The sequence below is a fragment of the Rhopalosiphum padi genome, chromosome 4 (genome assembly GCF_020882245.1).
Source record: "Rhopalosiphum padi isolate XX-2018 chromosome 4, ASM2088224v1, whole genome shotgun sequence".
In the NCBI taxonomy this organism is placed as follows: Eukaryota; Metazoa; Arthropoda; class Insecta; order Hemiptera; family Aphididae; genus Rhopalosiphum; species Rhopalosiphum padi.
In genome coordinates this window covers 42510790-42524749 of record NC_083600.1, presented here as the reverse complement: position 1 = coordinate 42524749, position 13960 = coordinate 42510790, and the positions used below count along the sequence as shown (strand labels likewise).

The following is a 13960-nucleotide window of genomic DNA, read 5'->3' as shown; positions in this document are numbered from 1 at the left end:
TGTACCTATACCAAATTAACACATTGATTTTTGGTGGAAAAATGCGATTTTCTTGAGTTTCCTGACTATCATTTGTGTGGTACCACTTTAAAAATCAAACATGTGTTAAAATATTACAAAATTAGAAAAATACAAGAAAGAAAATTAAATAAGTAATATTATTGTATAAAGTTTAAGTTCAAAACTAAAGAACGAAAAACATCATTCAGTTATTCAAGTAAATACATTAATAGGATAGGTTATAAATATAAATAAATTATTAACTTTTAATTTAATTAACATCATTATTTCATCACTAACATTATTATACCAAACAAAAATTTATCTTATTGTAAATATGTCATTACACTTAATATAGATTACCTATACTATTTAATTTTACATTACTTTTACTGAATAATATAAGTAAATAATTTTTTTTTTTTAAATGTTATATGTAACATGTAGTTACCGAAGCTAAATTTATTCATGATCAATAAAAATAAAAAATAAAATAAAAATTGCTTTAATAAAATGTTATAACAAAATTAATGTCTACTTTTTTTTTTAACGACTTATTATTTTAAATTGAAACAATAATAAGCATCTACTAAACTAGTTTAAAATTATTATTATTGTCATTCATTAAATGTACATGGATTATAAATGTGAAAATATAAAGAAAATAAATATTGTTTTGTGTTTAAACTTTTTAGTGTAGAGTATTAAAGAGTAATAATTTAGATGTTTTAATTTCGTGTTTTGTTACAACTATACCTTATCTCCTTTCAGACCCACTGCACCTGGTGTACCTGTAGGTCCTTTGCGTCCTTCTGCACCCTAAATAAGATAAAATAAATATAAGATGAAATAAATCAAGTAAATATTAATTGTGATATTAAATACATGGTGTGACAAATATTATGTAAGTAGTAATATAATTTTCAATGAAAGTATTCAATTTTTATTTTAGTTACTGATATAATTCAAATTTTAAGAAAATTAGAACTTTTATCATTTTTACAGTGTTTTTAAAATGATTTGACATTTTATATTGATAAAAACAGCTGATAAAGTTTTCTAAGATTTTTATTTTAAGTGGAAAGTAAATTAAATGTTTATATTGATTATATTTTAAGTATATTTTAGAGGTATTGTACATAGTTTTTAATAATAATGCATACCTAAAAAATTATCCGTAATCTATTTGTTTTAGACAAAACTAAAATTATTATTAAAAACAAATTACTCAATATAGTCTATATTCTTATTACAAAATGTGTAATTGGACAAACAAATTAATTTTAAAACAACGTCAGTTTTTTTTTTATAAAAATATATGGTTTTATCATAAATATTACGATAAAAAAATCTTCTCTATTGTTTTTGGTCATAAATTTTAGTAATTTTTATTATATCATCATTAATATATTTGTATATCAATAATAATACCTAGGCTAAGTTAGAAGTTAGAACAAAAATACTAAATAATGTATTCCAATCTTTGAAATTTGCGTACTATTTAAAAAAACCTATCTTTGTCTTTCAGTTTTAAATATATTATTTAATATTTATAAATTGAATAGAGAAATTTATAACACTTATCTATATACGTATATATATATTTATATACTGATTTAAATAGTTAACAAATAAATATATAAAAAAAATATAGAATTGTAAAATTCTCTTAATTTTAAAATAAGAAATAATATACTATTGATATTATTTAATATGTTTATATAACATAAAAATGAAAATAAAAATGAGTTAGTAAAACTAAAAAACGATTGAATTTAATAGTCTTTCCAAACATTTAGGTAAAATCACCAATAAAAAAGAAATAAAAATGATAAAGTAATATTTTAACAAGGATTTATGTTTGTATTTTTACGCGTTATGTATTCTCGTCGTCTGTTAATACATGATGTGGAAATATTTTATTTCAATATATGAACAAATAAGTGAAAAGAAAAAATAACGAAAGAAGTAGTGATTTGTAGAATTCAGTAATTGGATCAAAACAGTTATAAATATTTTAAGTATGCATTTATACTTGTACAATAAAAAAAAAATTTTGATTCACACGTCATATTATTATATTTCGGATTTGAATATTAAATATATATATATACTATATTACTTTAATACTTAAATATTTATATTACGGTCTACCGCAAAAGTTAATTTGAATTATGTTTACATTTTTAAAATAAACTAGACAATAAAATATATTTTATAAATGTGTTAAAACTATTTTAAAGCCTTTCTTTTAAAAATAATTAAATTAAATTTAAAAAAATTATCTTTATATTTTGTTTGTTATTTAATATTGGAAATAATTTAATATATTATGTACATAATTTATTTTTAATGTAAATATAGGTATAATACTTTACCTGTGGCCCTTCTTTGCCAGATTCACCTTGTTGTCCTTTATCTCCAGTTGATCCAACAGGGCCTGGAGGACCCGTGTCACCTTAAAAATATTTAATTATAATAATATAGTTGATATTAAAATAAAAACTTAATCATTATATCAAAAAAAAAAATATATTACTCACAAAACCAAATTCTCAATAAAAAAAAAATGCAATAATCATACTATCTGGTTTAGGAGTAATGATGTTATAAGTTTATAACCTACATAATTATTTTTTATAAAAACTTTTGAGGATGCCACTGCATATCCATCTTACAAACACACAACATATTAACTTTGCGCTCATCAGTACCTATTTCGTGTTGTTAGATTTAAAATTAGATTAAATTGACCAATTATAAAACTTAAAGGTAAATACATCATCCGTGTTCTTCCATTAGATTATTATACAGGTTTTAAGCATTTTTACGGGTTATGATTTTTCTTTGAATAATTAATAGTGATGGGTCGAAGTGTTCGAATTGACAATAATTGATGTTCGGTTTGGTTGAAATTCGGCATGAAAAAAATTCGAACCTAACTATCAAGCATATTTTACTGTTCAAAAATCGAACTTTAAAATATTTATCGAGCCAGACTTACTGGCCACGATAGGCCAAGGACCAACTATTTGTACAATTCTTCAAAAGTTATTTTTAAAAAATAAAAATTGATAATAACTAGACTATTGGTGATAAAAAGTTATAAGCTGTAACAGGCACGTTATATATCATTTATAATAATAATAGCATTATTATTATAATAATATTATTTATAATACGAAAATTTAAAATACAATAGTAATTAATAACTATGATTGATTTAACTTGTAGGTACAATGTACATAATAAAAATTATTGAGTTCAAGTTCGAGTTTGACTTAAAATGATTCTAGGTTCGGTTCGAAAAAAATAATTTAAAGTTCGGTTTTATTTAAAAAATCAGTTCGATCCGTCACTATAGTAACTAAGTAACTTTTAATAATATTTAAACTAAAATATACATTCACTACTTTCAATTTTGTGTTATTATTTGTTAAGACTATTGTGAATCGATAAATTATAAAATTTAAAGATAAGAATACTTTTAAGAGTTAATAACTTGTTAAAGTTTAAAGTAACTTATAACTATGTAAGATAATACAATTGTATAATGCACACACAAATCATAAATTGCTTTAAGTTATAAATATCAATAAGAACATACTATAATATTTTTATATATTGATTATGACTTTTTGATTTAAATTTGATGATAAGCTCTTTCGCTCAAATGTTAAAGCTAATAACACAGAATTTATTCTGTTGAATGCAAATTTGATATTTTGTATGTTTTCAATTTTTAATTTGTATAGGTATCTTTTTGTTTTTATAATTATCTGGTATCATTATACCGTACCCATTTGTATTATTGTTTAGTGTTTTATCGATTCCGTTGTTTTTATATTAATGATTCCGGATTTTGGAATACGTCGATTCTGTCACCTATCTATTTTGTCGCGTATTTTGATTTTTAATTCCTCCAGTTTATAATACAATATAATACGTACACAAAATAATATCACTCTAATACTTTTTATTTTGATTACGGTTAACAATTTTCGTCCACAAAGATAAAACTCAAATATAAGTGGTATGATAAAAAAACAATAAAATAAAGTATGTAAGATTTGTAACAAATTATTACCATGTAAAAATAAAAATTAAATAATTAAATTTTACAAATATTAGAACTAAATTACAATTTTTCTAAATAGCGATTTGATGTCAGTTTAAATTAAGTCGATTTACAAATTTTGTTATTTAAATATCTTCAAAAATTGTTTTTCATATATATTGTATATTTATTAAATTCATATATTTTTTTATCTACTTTATTTGTGTTTGGTGTTCTTATTATAATAAATGAATCAGTTTGTATTTTAAAACTCAATGTACGTGAAAACCATAATAATGTTTAAAAAAAATATTATATTATGATGTGTTTCAGTGAATTGTGTGTCAAAACAAGAACATAATGGAACATATTTTTTTACTTCTATTTCCTATAGTACCAATGTACATAATATACGCTTAATTATTTTTATTTTTAATAAAACATAATTTATTTATATAGATTACGATATGAGTTTGATGCGAGACAATACGTTATGTCCATTGAAATATATACATATATGTTTTAGTTAAAATGTCAAACAACGCTATTTAATATTTTGTTATGAATTTATTACAAATAACAGTTTAAGTGTTTAATAATATAAAAATATATGACCCGGTGGAATCAATATTTATCAAATTTCGGTAGAGTAGTGGATAAGTTAAATCTATAAGTTTCTGATAGATAATAATATAATACGCACAAAGATCATTACAGCAGAATCAATATATGCGTACCTAATAATTCAGTGGGGTTTTTTTTAACGTTGTGCGGAAGTCTGATGTAGTCGTTAATATATGGCACGTAGTTGCAATGCCAATTTTACGCATCTACGAGGAAAACTCGAGTCAAAAACTATCAGGAGTTATTATAAATAATTTTTTTTCTCGAGAAACGTTAACTATAGAGAAAATGACACTAATTTTGATATATTATTAGTTTAATACTTTAATTAGAATTAAGTATTATATTATAATACACCTAGCATAGCATACAATTGGAAATAATAATAAAACCAAGCTAACACTAAAACGCCTAAATAGTATTAAACACAATTACGCTGTTAATTCAATTATATTAATACTTTTGAAAGTCATATAAGTGATTTTTACTATTATACACAATATTTTTAACTATAACTAATTAAAAAGAAGAAAAAACAAACCTTTTAGTCCAGCTGCTCCAGGTACTCCAGGAAATCCTGTAGAAATGCCATTTGTTGTTTTTATAAAATTTAAATTAATCAACAATTATATTTAATGTAAATTTACCTCTATCACCAGGAAACCCTTGCAATCCTGGTGAACCAGGTTCACCTGATTTTCCAGGCAAACCAACTGGGCCTGGAAGTCCTTCTTTTCCTATAAAATAAAATATAATATGAAAAATGCAATATTAATTATTAATATCATACTGTGTTATATATTTATGAAAAAAGGTATAATTTATAGTTTTACAATATCAATATTTTTTCAATTTCGAAAAAAATGTTCATAATATACATTAAGTAGGTCTATTTTGATAATATATTATAGATAATAAGTTCTTTATTTTTACCTGCGTCGCCTGGTCTTCCTGATTCTCCTGGTAAACCCGGTTGACCTGATGGCCCTGGTTCTCCAATAGAGCCTATCTATTATAAAAACTCAAATTACATTTTAAACAAGTTAATTCTTTGAATATAATATATACTAACTTCGCCTGATTGACCTGGTGGCCCAACGACTCCGGGTATTCCAGTAACACCTATAGGTCCCGTGTCACCCTGAAATATAAATATTTTACAAACTAAAAGTTATATTTGATTATTTTAGTATGTTTATGAATCTTCAAATGGTATAATAAATGATAGTTTATTTATCAGATACTAACTGGTGGACCTCTTTCTCCTGGAAATCCAGGTAAACCATCTTTTCCACTAATTCCTGGTGCGCCTGGAGGGCCGACAAATCCTCTTAATCCATCCGCACCTGTCCTATGCAATTTAAATTATTTTAATTTGAAATATATATGTAACATAATTTATTTATCGTTAATTGTTTAAAATAAAAAAAGAGCCGATGAAAAGAATATTTATTGATCAATATTATTGCACCATTGAAATGGTGTAAACCACCATTATGATATTATTATATTTTAATTAAAATACTCATAAATATATACATCAACACGGCAAGACGCGTGTGTCAGTTTATACAATGATCACGTGTATTATCACGGAGTCCTACGACATTTAACTGTTTTTCGATTAATTTATAACATGTATAATTATAATCCTTCAACGTGCAACAAATACGCGTGCTAAAGTAGTTTCGTTTCATTATTATATCTGCGTGTACTGTAGGTTATCGATAAAGTAAACTATAACATATTATTTATATTTTATTTTAGTATACGTTAAATTTTCTTCAGTATGGATTAAGTATTTTAATAGTGAAATTCTCTTGTATTACTTCGTGTAATATTATACAATTTTATGATTACATAAATATAATAATAACGTAATATTATGTTGAAATATTATTAATACCATTATATCTTTCTTATGTTGTTAAGAGAAAATAATTATCCATTTTATATAAATGAAATTAGCTATAATCTATAGAATATATTACCTACTTCATAAATAAAATAAATACATTATTACAAACCCGGTATTCCACGTTCTCCAGGTGCCCCAGTAGGCCCAGGTTGTCCAGTATCGCCCTGTAATTAGTTATGAAATAATAATATATATATAATATATTAATATAATGTAAAATAAATCTGTGTTGATATTAGTAATAAACAAAATCTATCATTTAATTAAATTATCTATAATCAATGGATTAATTAATGCAATGTTAACAACAACAAATCATTTTATAGGTACGCATAAAATTAACACTCAGAATAAATATACTTATAATTTGAAGTGTGTTAACTTAAATATCGTTGGAATAATTTTGTGCAATTTTGATTTTTTACTATCGTATAATTTAAATTCGATTTAGAAATGATAATAATAAGTTTGGAATTTATTTAATATATACTTAGAAAAAAAAAAAATAACTACAGAAATTAAAACCATAGTTTATCTATAGACAAACATGTTAGAACTTTATAAATTGTTATTAATTATTCAAGTTAATAACAAATTCGATGTCCTTATTGCATACCTTTGGTCCTGGAATTCCTTCAGATCCTTCACGTCCTCTAGCACCTCTGAATCCCTAAAAATGTATTTAAAAATAAATTCCATTATTATTTTGATCTGCGTAATTTTTAAATGCATTCAACTAAAAAATTTGCTTTTAATAATAATTATGAAATTATTTTATTTAAACTTTTGATCGTTTTTTCATCTTAAATTAAATTATTTCTTGTATGACCTATACTAAGCTAATTTACTTTGATACAGTTATTAACACTTTTAAGTGAATATTGATTAAAAATGAAAGATACATTAAATATATCAATTATAATATTTGATCTAATATCAGGTAACATTTAATAATGTTAATAATGATAATAATGATTTTTGTAAATAGGTTATTATAATTGTTTTTAACTAATATATGGGTATATTAAGAAAAATACTATTTAAATGTAATAATTACTCTAGGTCCAGTTTCTCCTCTTTCTCCTGGTAATCCAGTGTTTCCCTGAAATAAAGTAAAAATACCTGTAGTGCTTAAAGTTTTAAATATTGCATGTGAATCATTCAATTATTCAGATGATAATTGAAGTATTTTCTATTTTTTTTTTTTTTTTTTTTTTTTTTTATAATCTATCATCAATAATTTTCTAATTTTATTAATAATAAAAGCTTTTAATTATTTGTCTAACTACTTATTCTATTTGATTTTATCATATTATACACTTGTATATTATCAACGATAATATGTTGATATTAAATCTTATAAATATCTGTATGTTTTATTTTCTAATTTATTATGTATCGAATTGTATGAAAAATGTATCTAAAAATATATAACACTAAATAATTAACACTAATGTTGCGTCTTAATGAAACTTCATTCTAGTAATCCTATTTTCAAATAATTTTAAGTTTATTGTGAAAAAAAAATACTTACTCGTTCTCCCTTTTCGCCAGAAATTCCATCTTTACCATATGCTCCTTTGTCACCTTTTTCACCCGGAGCACCAGGATATCCTGGAAGCCCGGCAGGTCCTGGTTTACCTTTCTCACCTATTTAAAAGATTATTAAAACACCTGAAGTTAAAATATGCACGTAAAAGGAAATATTTTACCTGATAATCCAATTGCACCACTTTCACCATGAGGTCCTTCAGATCCCTAATATAAATAAATAAATAAATAAAAATACGTTTATGATTTGTCATATGATAATTAAATTTTTTTTATATGTTAGTAAGATAAAATATACGTAATTTTACTTTTACCCCAATAGAGTTTATTTTTACCATAAAGTAAGATATTGTTAAGTATTTTTGAAGTAAAAATTGTCATAGATATTTACTTTTGGCCCTTCTGGACCTTCAATTCCAACTAAACCTGGTGGTCCAGCCAATCCTGGCTCTCCTGTAATAACAAGTAAACATCTTATTTATTTATGAATCAGAAATTCATTTATTGAGGAAAAACTGAAAATAATAATGCCGGAAGTATAGTATTTTCTTATACTATTACACCAATAAAAAAAATCATTGTAATCTTAGTTATTTATATTTACCCAATGAAATTATATAGAATATTAAATAATGTATTATTCTCTTGTGACCTTTGAGTGTTTGTAAAAAATATTTCGTTGTTGTCACAAAATATTTGATTGTTGGTTTTTACTTAATTTAACATCATAAATTAAAATAAATAAATACATGCATATGATATAAGTAGTATACTATAAAAAAAACTAAATAGTAAGCAGATAACTTGTTATTTTAATTTTATGAAAATTCAATTTCTAGAGAAACTAAGTTAATTAGTTAGTAATAAGCTTATAAAAAATAAAGTGAAAATAGTTAAAAAATTATACGTTTTATAAATGTAATGGCATTTTATATAAGTATTAATTTAACTATATCAGTTGTGTTATATTTATACATTAACATAACTTAATTTATTTTTGGTTATAATATTTTTGTATAGAACGGTTCAAGAATATAAAGATACTATTTAAAACAAACAAATCAACTATTTTTAAATTATAAGCATCCAATTATATTAACGTATGCACCTTTGAGTCCTTGATCTCCCTTTTCTCCGTCGGATCCTCTGTCTCCTTTGTCTCCTGTTTAGAAAAACAAGATACACATATAATATTATAATACTTTCAATAATATTGTGTATATTGATAGTATTTTACCTTTTTCTCCTATCGGACCACGAACACCTATGTCACCTTTTACACCACGTGTTCCGGAAAAGCCTACGGGACCCGGTGATCCAGTTGGTCCCGTATCTCCTTTGGCTCCCACAGCGCCTATTTATTTTATGTATATATTATTTTAGAATTTTAGCGAAACAATAAAAATGTAATGATTTCACAACGATGTGTTTTTTTTGTCTGGCGACACTTTTTTCTAATTAAAAAAAAATATTTGAAGGTGATTTCTGTTTTTATACTTGTTTGTACTTTGAAGGGGGGAGGAGGGGTGTAAAAATTAAAATATTGCCAATATATTTAAAAATAATCGAGAAAATCTGAAATTTATACAGAACGTACATATTATACTATAGGTAGAAATTTTTCTATTATTTTCTATACATTTCTATAACATTTTTTTTCACTCTGTTAAAAAGCGTGATGGTTAAATATAAGGTTCTTAATAAGTTGTTATTTTCAATTATAAATTATAAATACGTATAAACATAATTTTTTTTAGATATTTTAAGTTCAAATTTAGACAAAATTAAATACCTAAGTGATGAATAATTATTTTTGTTATTTTGTCTTAATTTAAAAATATTATTCGTGTGTAAATGAAACTTTCAACATATTTAATATTTTTTAAACGGATTATGAAATTTTTAAATAAAATTTTTTTAAGAAAAAATGAATTAAACCTTCTATGTAAACTATTTTTTTATTTATTTTTTTTTGTGGGGGGATATGGAAGGTTAAACATCTGAAATTAGTGCGCCTTCCGCCTGTTTACTGTATAAAATTGACTTCTCTTAGAATCATTTATCTTATGCAATGATATACCTCTCATTGAGTTCAAACTTATAACATAAATTATAATAATTTACTCCTCAATTACATAGTTCACTGGATACATATCTTACATATTATATACTATACAGCAGAGTGATTATTCCTCACTTTTTTTTTGTATTCAAAATTGAATTCGAGTGCATTTATGAAATTACCTGCATTTCCGGGGTGCCCAGGTAGTCCATCGGCTCCTGGTAATCCTGGCAATCTACAATATCACAAAATGTTATATAATATTATATTATTACAAAAACTAATGTTAAGGATTTTTCTATTTTTAAGAGAAAGTTTGTGGTAATTATGAATTTAATTTTAATATAAAAATATATTTAATGGGTTGAGCTATGTTAATATATAATTTGAATTTAAGATTAATATTGTTTTAATTTAATTTTTGATCAACGTCTATCGTTAATACTCGTAATAGTAGGTACTCTATACAAAAATAAGATAATTAAAAAGTAAAACATTGGAATATAAAAATGTTACCTATCTAGTAAGTATCAGGATTTTTATCATAATCATTTTCAATAATATAAATTAAAAATTTCGACTTACGGTAAATTATGTTAATTTACAAGTTTACATTAAAATACATCTTTATTTAGTCCACAATTCTCAAAATAATCTACTAGGTATTATAATTATCGCTATCGACTTTTCATTTTACCAATATTATCGAAATAATAAATAATTAAAAGCATAATATTATCATACTTTAAACTGTATAGTATCATTTGGTTAGATGAAATATTTATTAATATTTAGTATTAATTTATTATATAACTAACCCTGGTTTTCCCGGAGGTCCTAAAACAAAATAACATTGTAAATATTATTACTATAGTAATTTTTATTTTATAAACTATTATATATTTTATAATAATATACCTTGATCTCCTGGAGGACCTAAAGCACCTATTGCTCCAGTGGAACCAATGGGACCAGCAGGACCAATCTGACCTGGTGGTCCAGGAATTCCTAAAAATTAAGAAATTATAATTGTTTCTTTATTATATTATACAGATTATAACATGCAAAAGGAAAAAAATAATTTTATTTCTTAATTTAATGGATGACATATTTTAAAGCATAGAGTATCGATCATAATCAAATATTGATAACCAAAAAACATAATTTATTTTTAAGAATCCATTAAGCCATTACTGAAATGTTGACATTAATAAATATGAAATTCAAAAAATTCTAATTTTAATAATTATTATTGTAGACTTCGTTGTATAATAACTATATGACTTTTTACACGATAAAAAAATGGTTTTTATTAAAATTATATAATTATAATATTTTTTACATACATACCAGTATTTCCAGTGTTACCCTTAGGACCTGTAAAAATGTAAAAATAATTTTCCCTTTTTAATAACAAATTATAATACTTACTAGTACTTTACTTACTAAATTTAATTTTGTTAGTGCTAAAGAATTGTTTTATTATTATTGTTTTCATACAATATTATATTAAAGTTGGTTTATAATGTATACAATATATGTATAGTGAATGAAATACCAAATGTATAAAAACTTAAAAGTCTCTAATAAAAACTAATATTGTGTTTTGTTTAATATATTTTTTAAATATTATAAAATTAAAGAGTTACAAATATAAATGTATCTGTTTAAACTTTTAGATGAATGTTGAAATAAAAATACTAATTATTCATATATAATGATATTATGATGGTAGGCTTTTAATTTATTTAAGGTTGAAAGGTTTTCTTTCTTTTTTTTAGCTTTTAATTAGACTTGGTATAAGCTATCTTATTTTCTACAGATTTTCAAGTTCACAACAAATTTAAATTTATTAAGACGTGTACTTATTACTTAAAATAAAAATAATAACTACACTTTAAAAAAAGATTTACAAATAACAATAAAATTATTATACCTGCAGGTCCTTCTGATCCTGGAACTCCTGGAGGACCAGGTGAACCAGGAAATCCGCGTAGACCGGAAAATCCTCTAGGTCCCTAAAAATATTTATTATTTTAATTTGGTAATAAACAGATGCAATAACGATAGATGTAGACTCAACGATTGTATATTTTGAATAATTCATATTTCTAATGTAAAAACAAATTACATTTTTCGTAACTCATCACGCAAGAGTTGATTTTTTTATATATAATAAATGTTATATTTTTCTTAATATAAAATACTAAACATTTAGTCTTGTTTAGCTAATAATTAATTAATTGATTACCATCATCTATTTATTTTTACAGTTATAATTATTTAAAAACTGATGAGTTGAAAATTGTATTTTCTTTTGTTTAAAATAAAAATAATTCAGTTGTATATTATTTATTATGAATAATTTAAAAAAATATATAGTTCAAATGTAATGCAATAAAAATATCATGTTTCATATAAAAATGTGTTTATATATGCAATATAAACATGTTTAACATGAATATTATTATTTGAGAGTAGATAATTTATAATGATAATATATGTATTAAACTGTATTAATAACATAAATACTTTAATAAGGTATTATATATTTTTTTAGTAAGTTAAAATCGAGGATATTACCATTTCTCCGGGTAAGCCAGCTAAACCTTGAGGCCCTTCTTCACCTTGGGGACCATCATTACCACGAGGGCCTGTAACACCAACTTGACCTAAAAATTATGAAAATTAAAGTAAGTAATTTTTATTTGAATGAGTTGTATTCAACAGATTTTAATTAGCGTATTAAAATATGTATAAAAGATATAAGAGTTCAAAAACAATATAATTAAGTATTTTTCATTTAATTTATAAAACCTAAAAAATATTTAATATAATTCATACCATTGAGAATTACTTTTACTGTCATTTAGAGTAGAGTTTTTTTTTCAATTGAGTATATACCTATTGCATAAATTTCTGAAATAGATAATCAATTTATAAGGCTCATTTATGTAAATACTTTAAAATTTGTATTATTAAAAAACGTTATATTATGTTCATTTAGTTATGCAATTTTGAAATTTTAAACAGGTATAGGTTACATTGAGGGTTAAGGTGGTTATAATATCTGTGGGAATGTATGAAAACAAACAATGTGAGACACTATATTTGCACCTTATAAGTAAATTTATATAATATTCGTAACATTCAATTTATAACATCAATCTATTTTTAACAGAAATAGAATCCACATTATTTGAATAAATTATACATAAAAAATATGACACTTAAATTACTATACGTATGGTTTAATTGTGGTGTTATTATGATACTTACCCGGAAGTCCACGATCTCCTTTTTCTCCAGGTAACCCTACAAACATATCATTATACTTAATTATTATTTACTGAAATTACTAAGAATGGCACATAAATATATAATAAAATAAATTATGGTTTATAAGCGTTAAAACATAATTTCATTTTAACTCAATTAAGTGTTTATTTTATCTATACAAGTGATTGTATTTTACATCATATCATCTAAATATGTTAAATCTATAATCTACAATGTAGATTCTACATGACGAAATTTGCATAAAATAATCGAGATAAAAAAACATACAAATTGCATGTGACTCGTAATGAAAATATAATTTTGATAAAAATATTGAAGTATTTTTATTTAAAATTTGAAAGTAGTGATAAATCGTTGCATTCGATAGAGCTTGTATCTCGGTTTATTAATGTATTTCATATTTTTTTTTTTAATTTATGTGCTTATAAAACATGATATTTTGATATTT

General features: G+C 23.3%; 1 protein-coding gene across 1 annotated transcript in view; it reads right to left on the bottom strand.

Annotated features, from left to right (window-relative positions):
• The window catches only part of LOC132929003 (collagen alpha-1(V) chain-like), a 75211-nt gene that overhangs the window by 25840 nt on the left and 35411 nt on the right, over positions 1 to 13960 (bottom strand). The window contains exons 13-34 of the mRNA XM_060994018.1: positions 13492 to 13527; positions 12796 to 12884; positions 12149 to 12230; positions 11563 to 11589; positions 11131 to 11220; positions 11031 to 11049; positions 10395 to 10447; positions 9388 to 9504; positions 9259 to 9312; positions 8542 to 8603; positions 8312 to 8357; positions 8134 to 8249; positions 7657 to 7701; positions 7216 to 7269; positions 6709 to 6763; positions 5930 to 6027; positions 5754 to 5822; positions 5615 to 5690; positions 5329 to 5418; positions 5223 to 5258; positions 2379 to 2458; positions 757 to 819 (exon numbers count right to left, since the gene is read on the bottom strand). Of these exons, the coding sequence (XP_060850001.1) occupies positions 757 to 819; positions 2379 to 2458; positions 5223 to 5258; positions 5329 to 5418; positions 5615 to 5690; positions 5754 to 5822; positions 5930 to 6027; positions 6709 to 6763; positions 7216 to 7269; positions 7657 to 7701; positions 8134 to 8249; positions 8312 to 8357; positions 8542 to 8603; positions 9259 to 9312; positions 9388 to 9504; positions 10395 to 10447; positions 11031 to 11049; positions 11131 to 11220; positions 11563 to 11589; positions 12149 to 12230; positions 12796 to 12884; positions 13492 to 13527 (1457 nt within the window). The remainder of the gene's footprint in view (positions 1 to 756; positions 820 to 2378; positions 2459 to 5222; positions 5259 to 5328; positions 5419 to 5614; positions 5691 to 5753; positions 5823 to 5929; positions 6028 to 6708; positions 6764 to 7215; positions 7270 to 7656; positions 7702 to 8133; positions 8250 to 8311; positions 8358 to 8541; positions 8604 to 9258; positions 9313 to 9387; positions 9505 to 10394; positions 10448 to 11030; positions 11050 to 11130; positions 11221 to 11562; positions 11590 to 12148; positions 12231 to 12795; positions 12885 to 13491; positions 13528 to 13960) is intronic.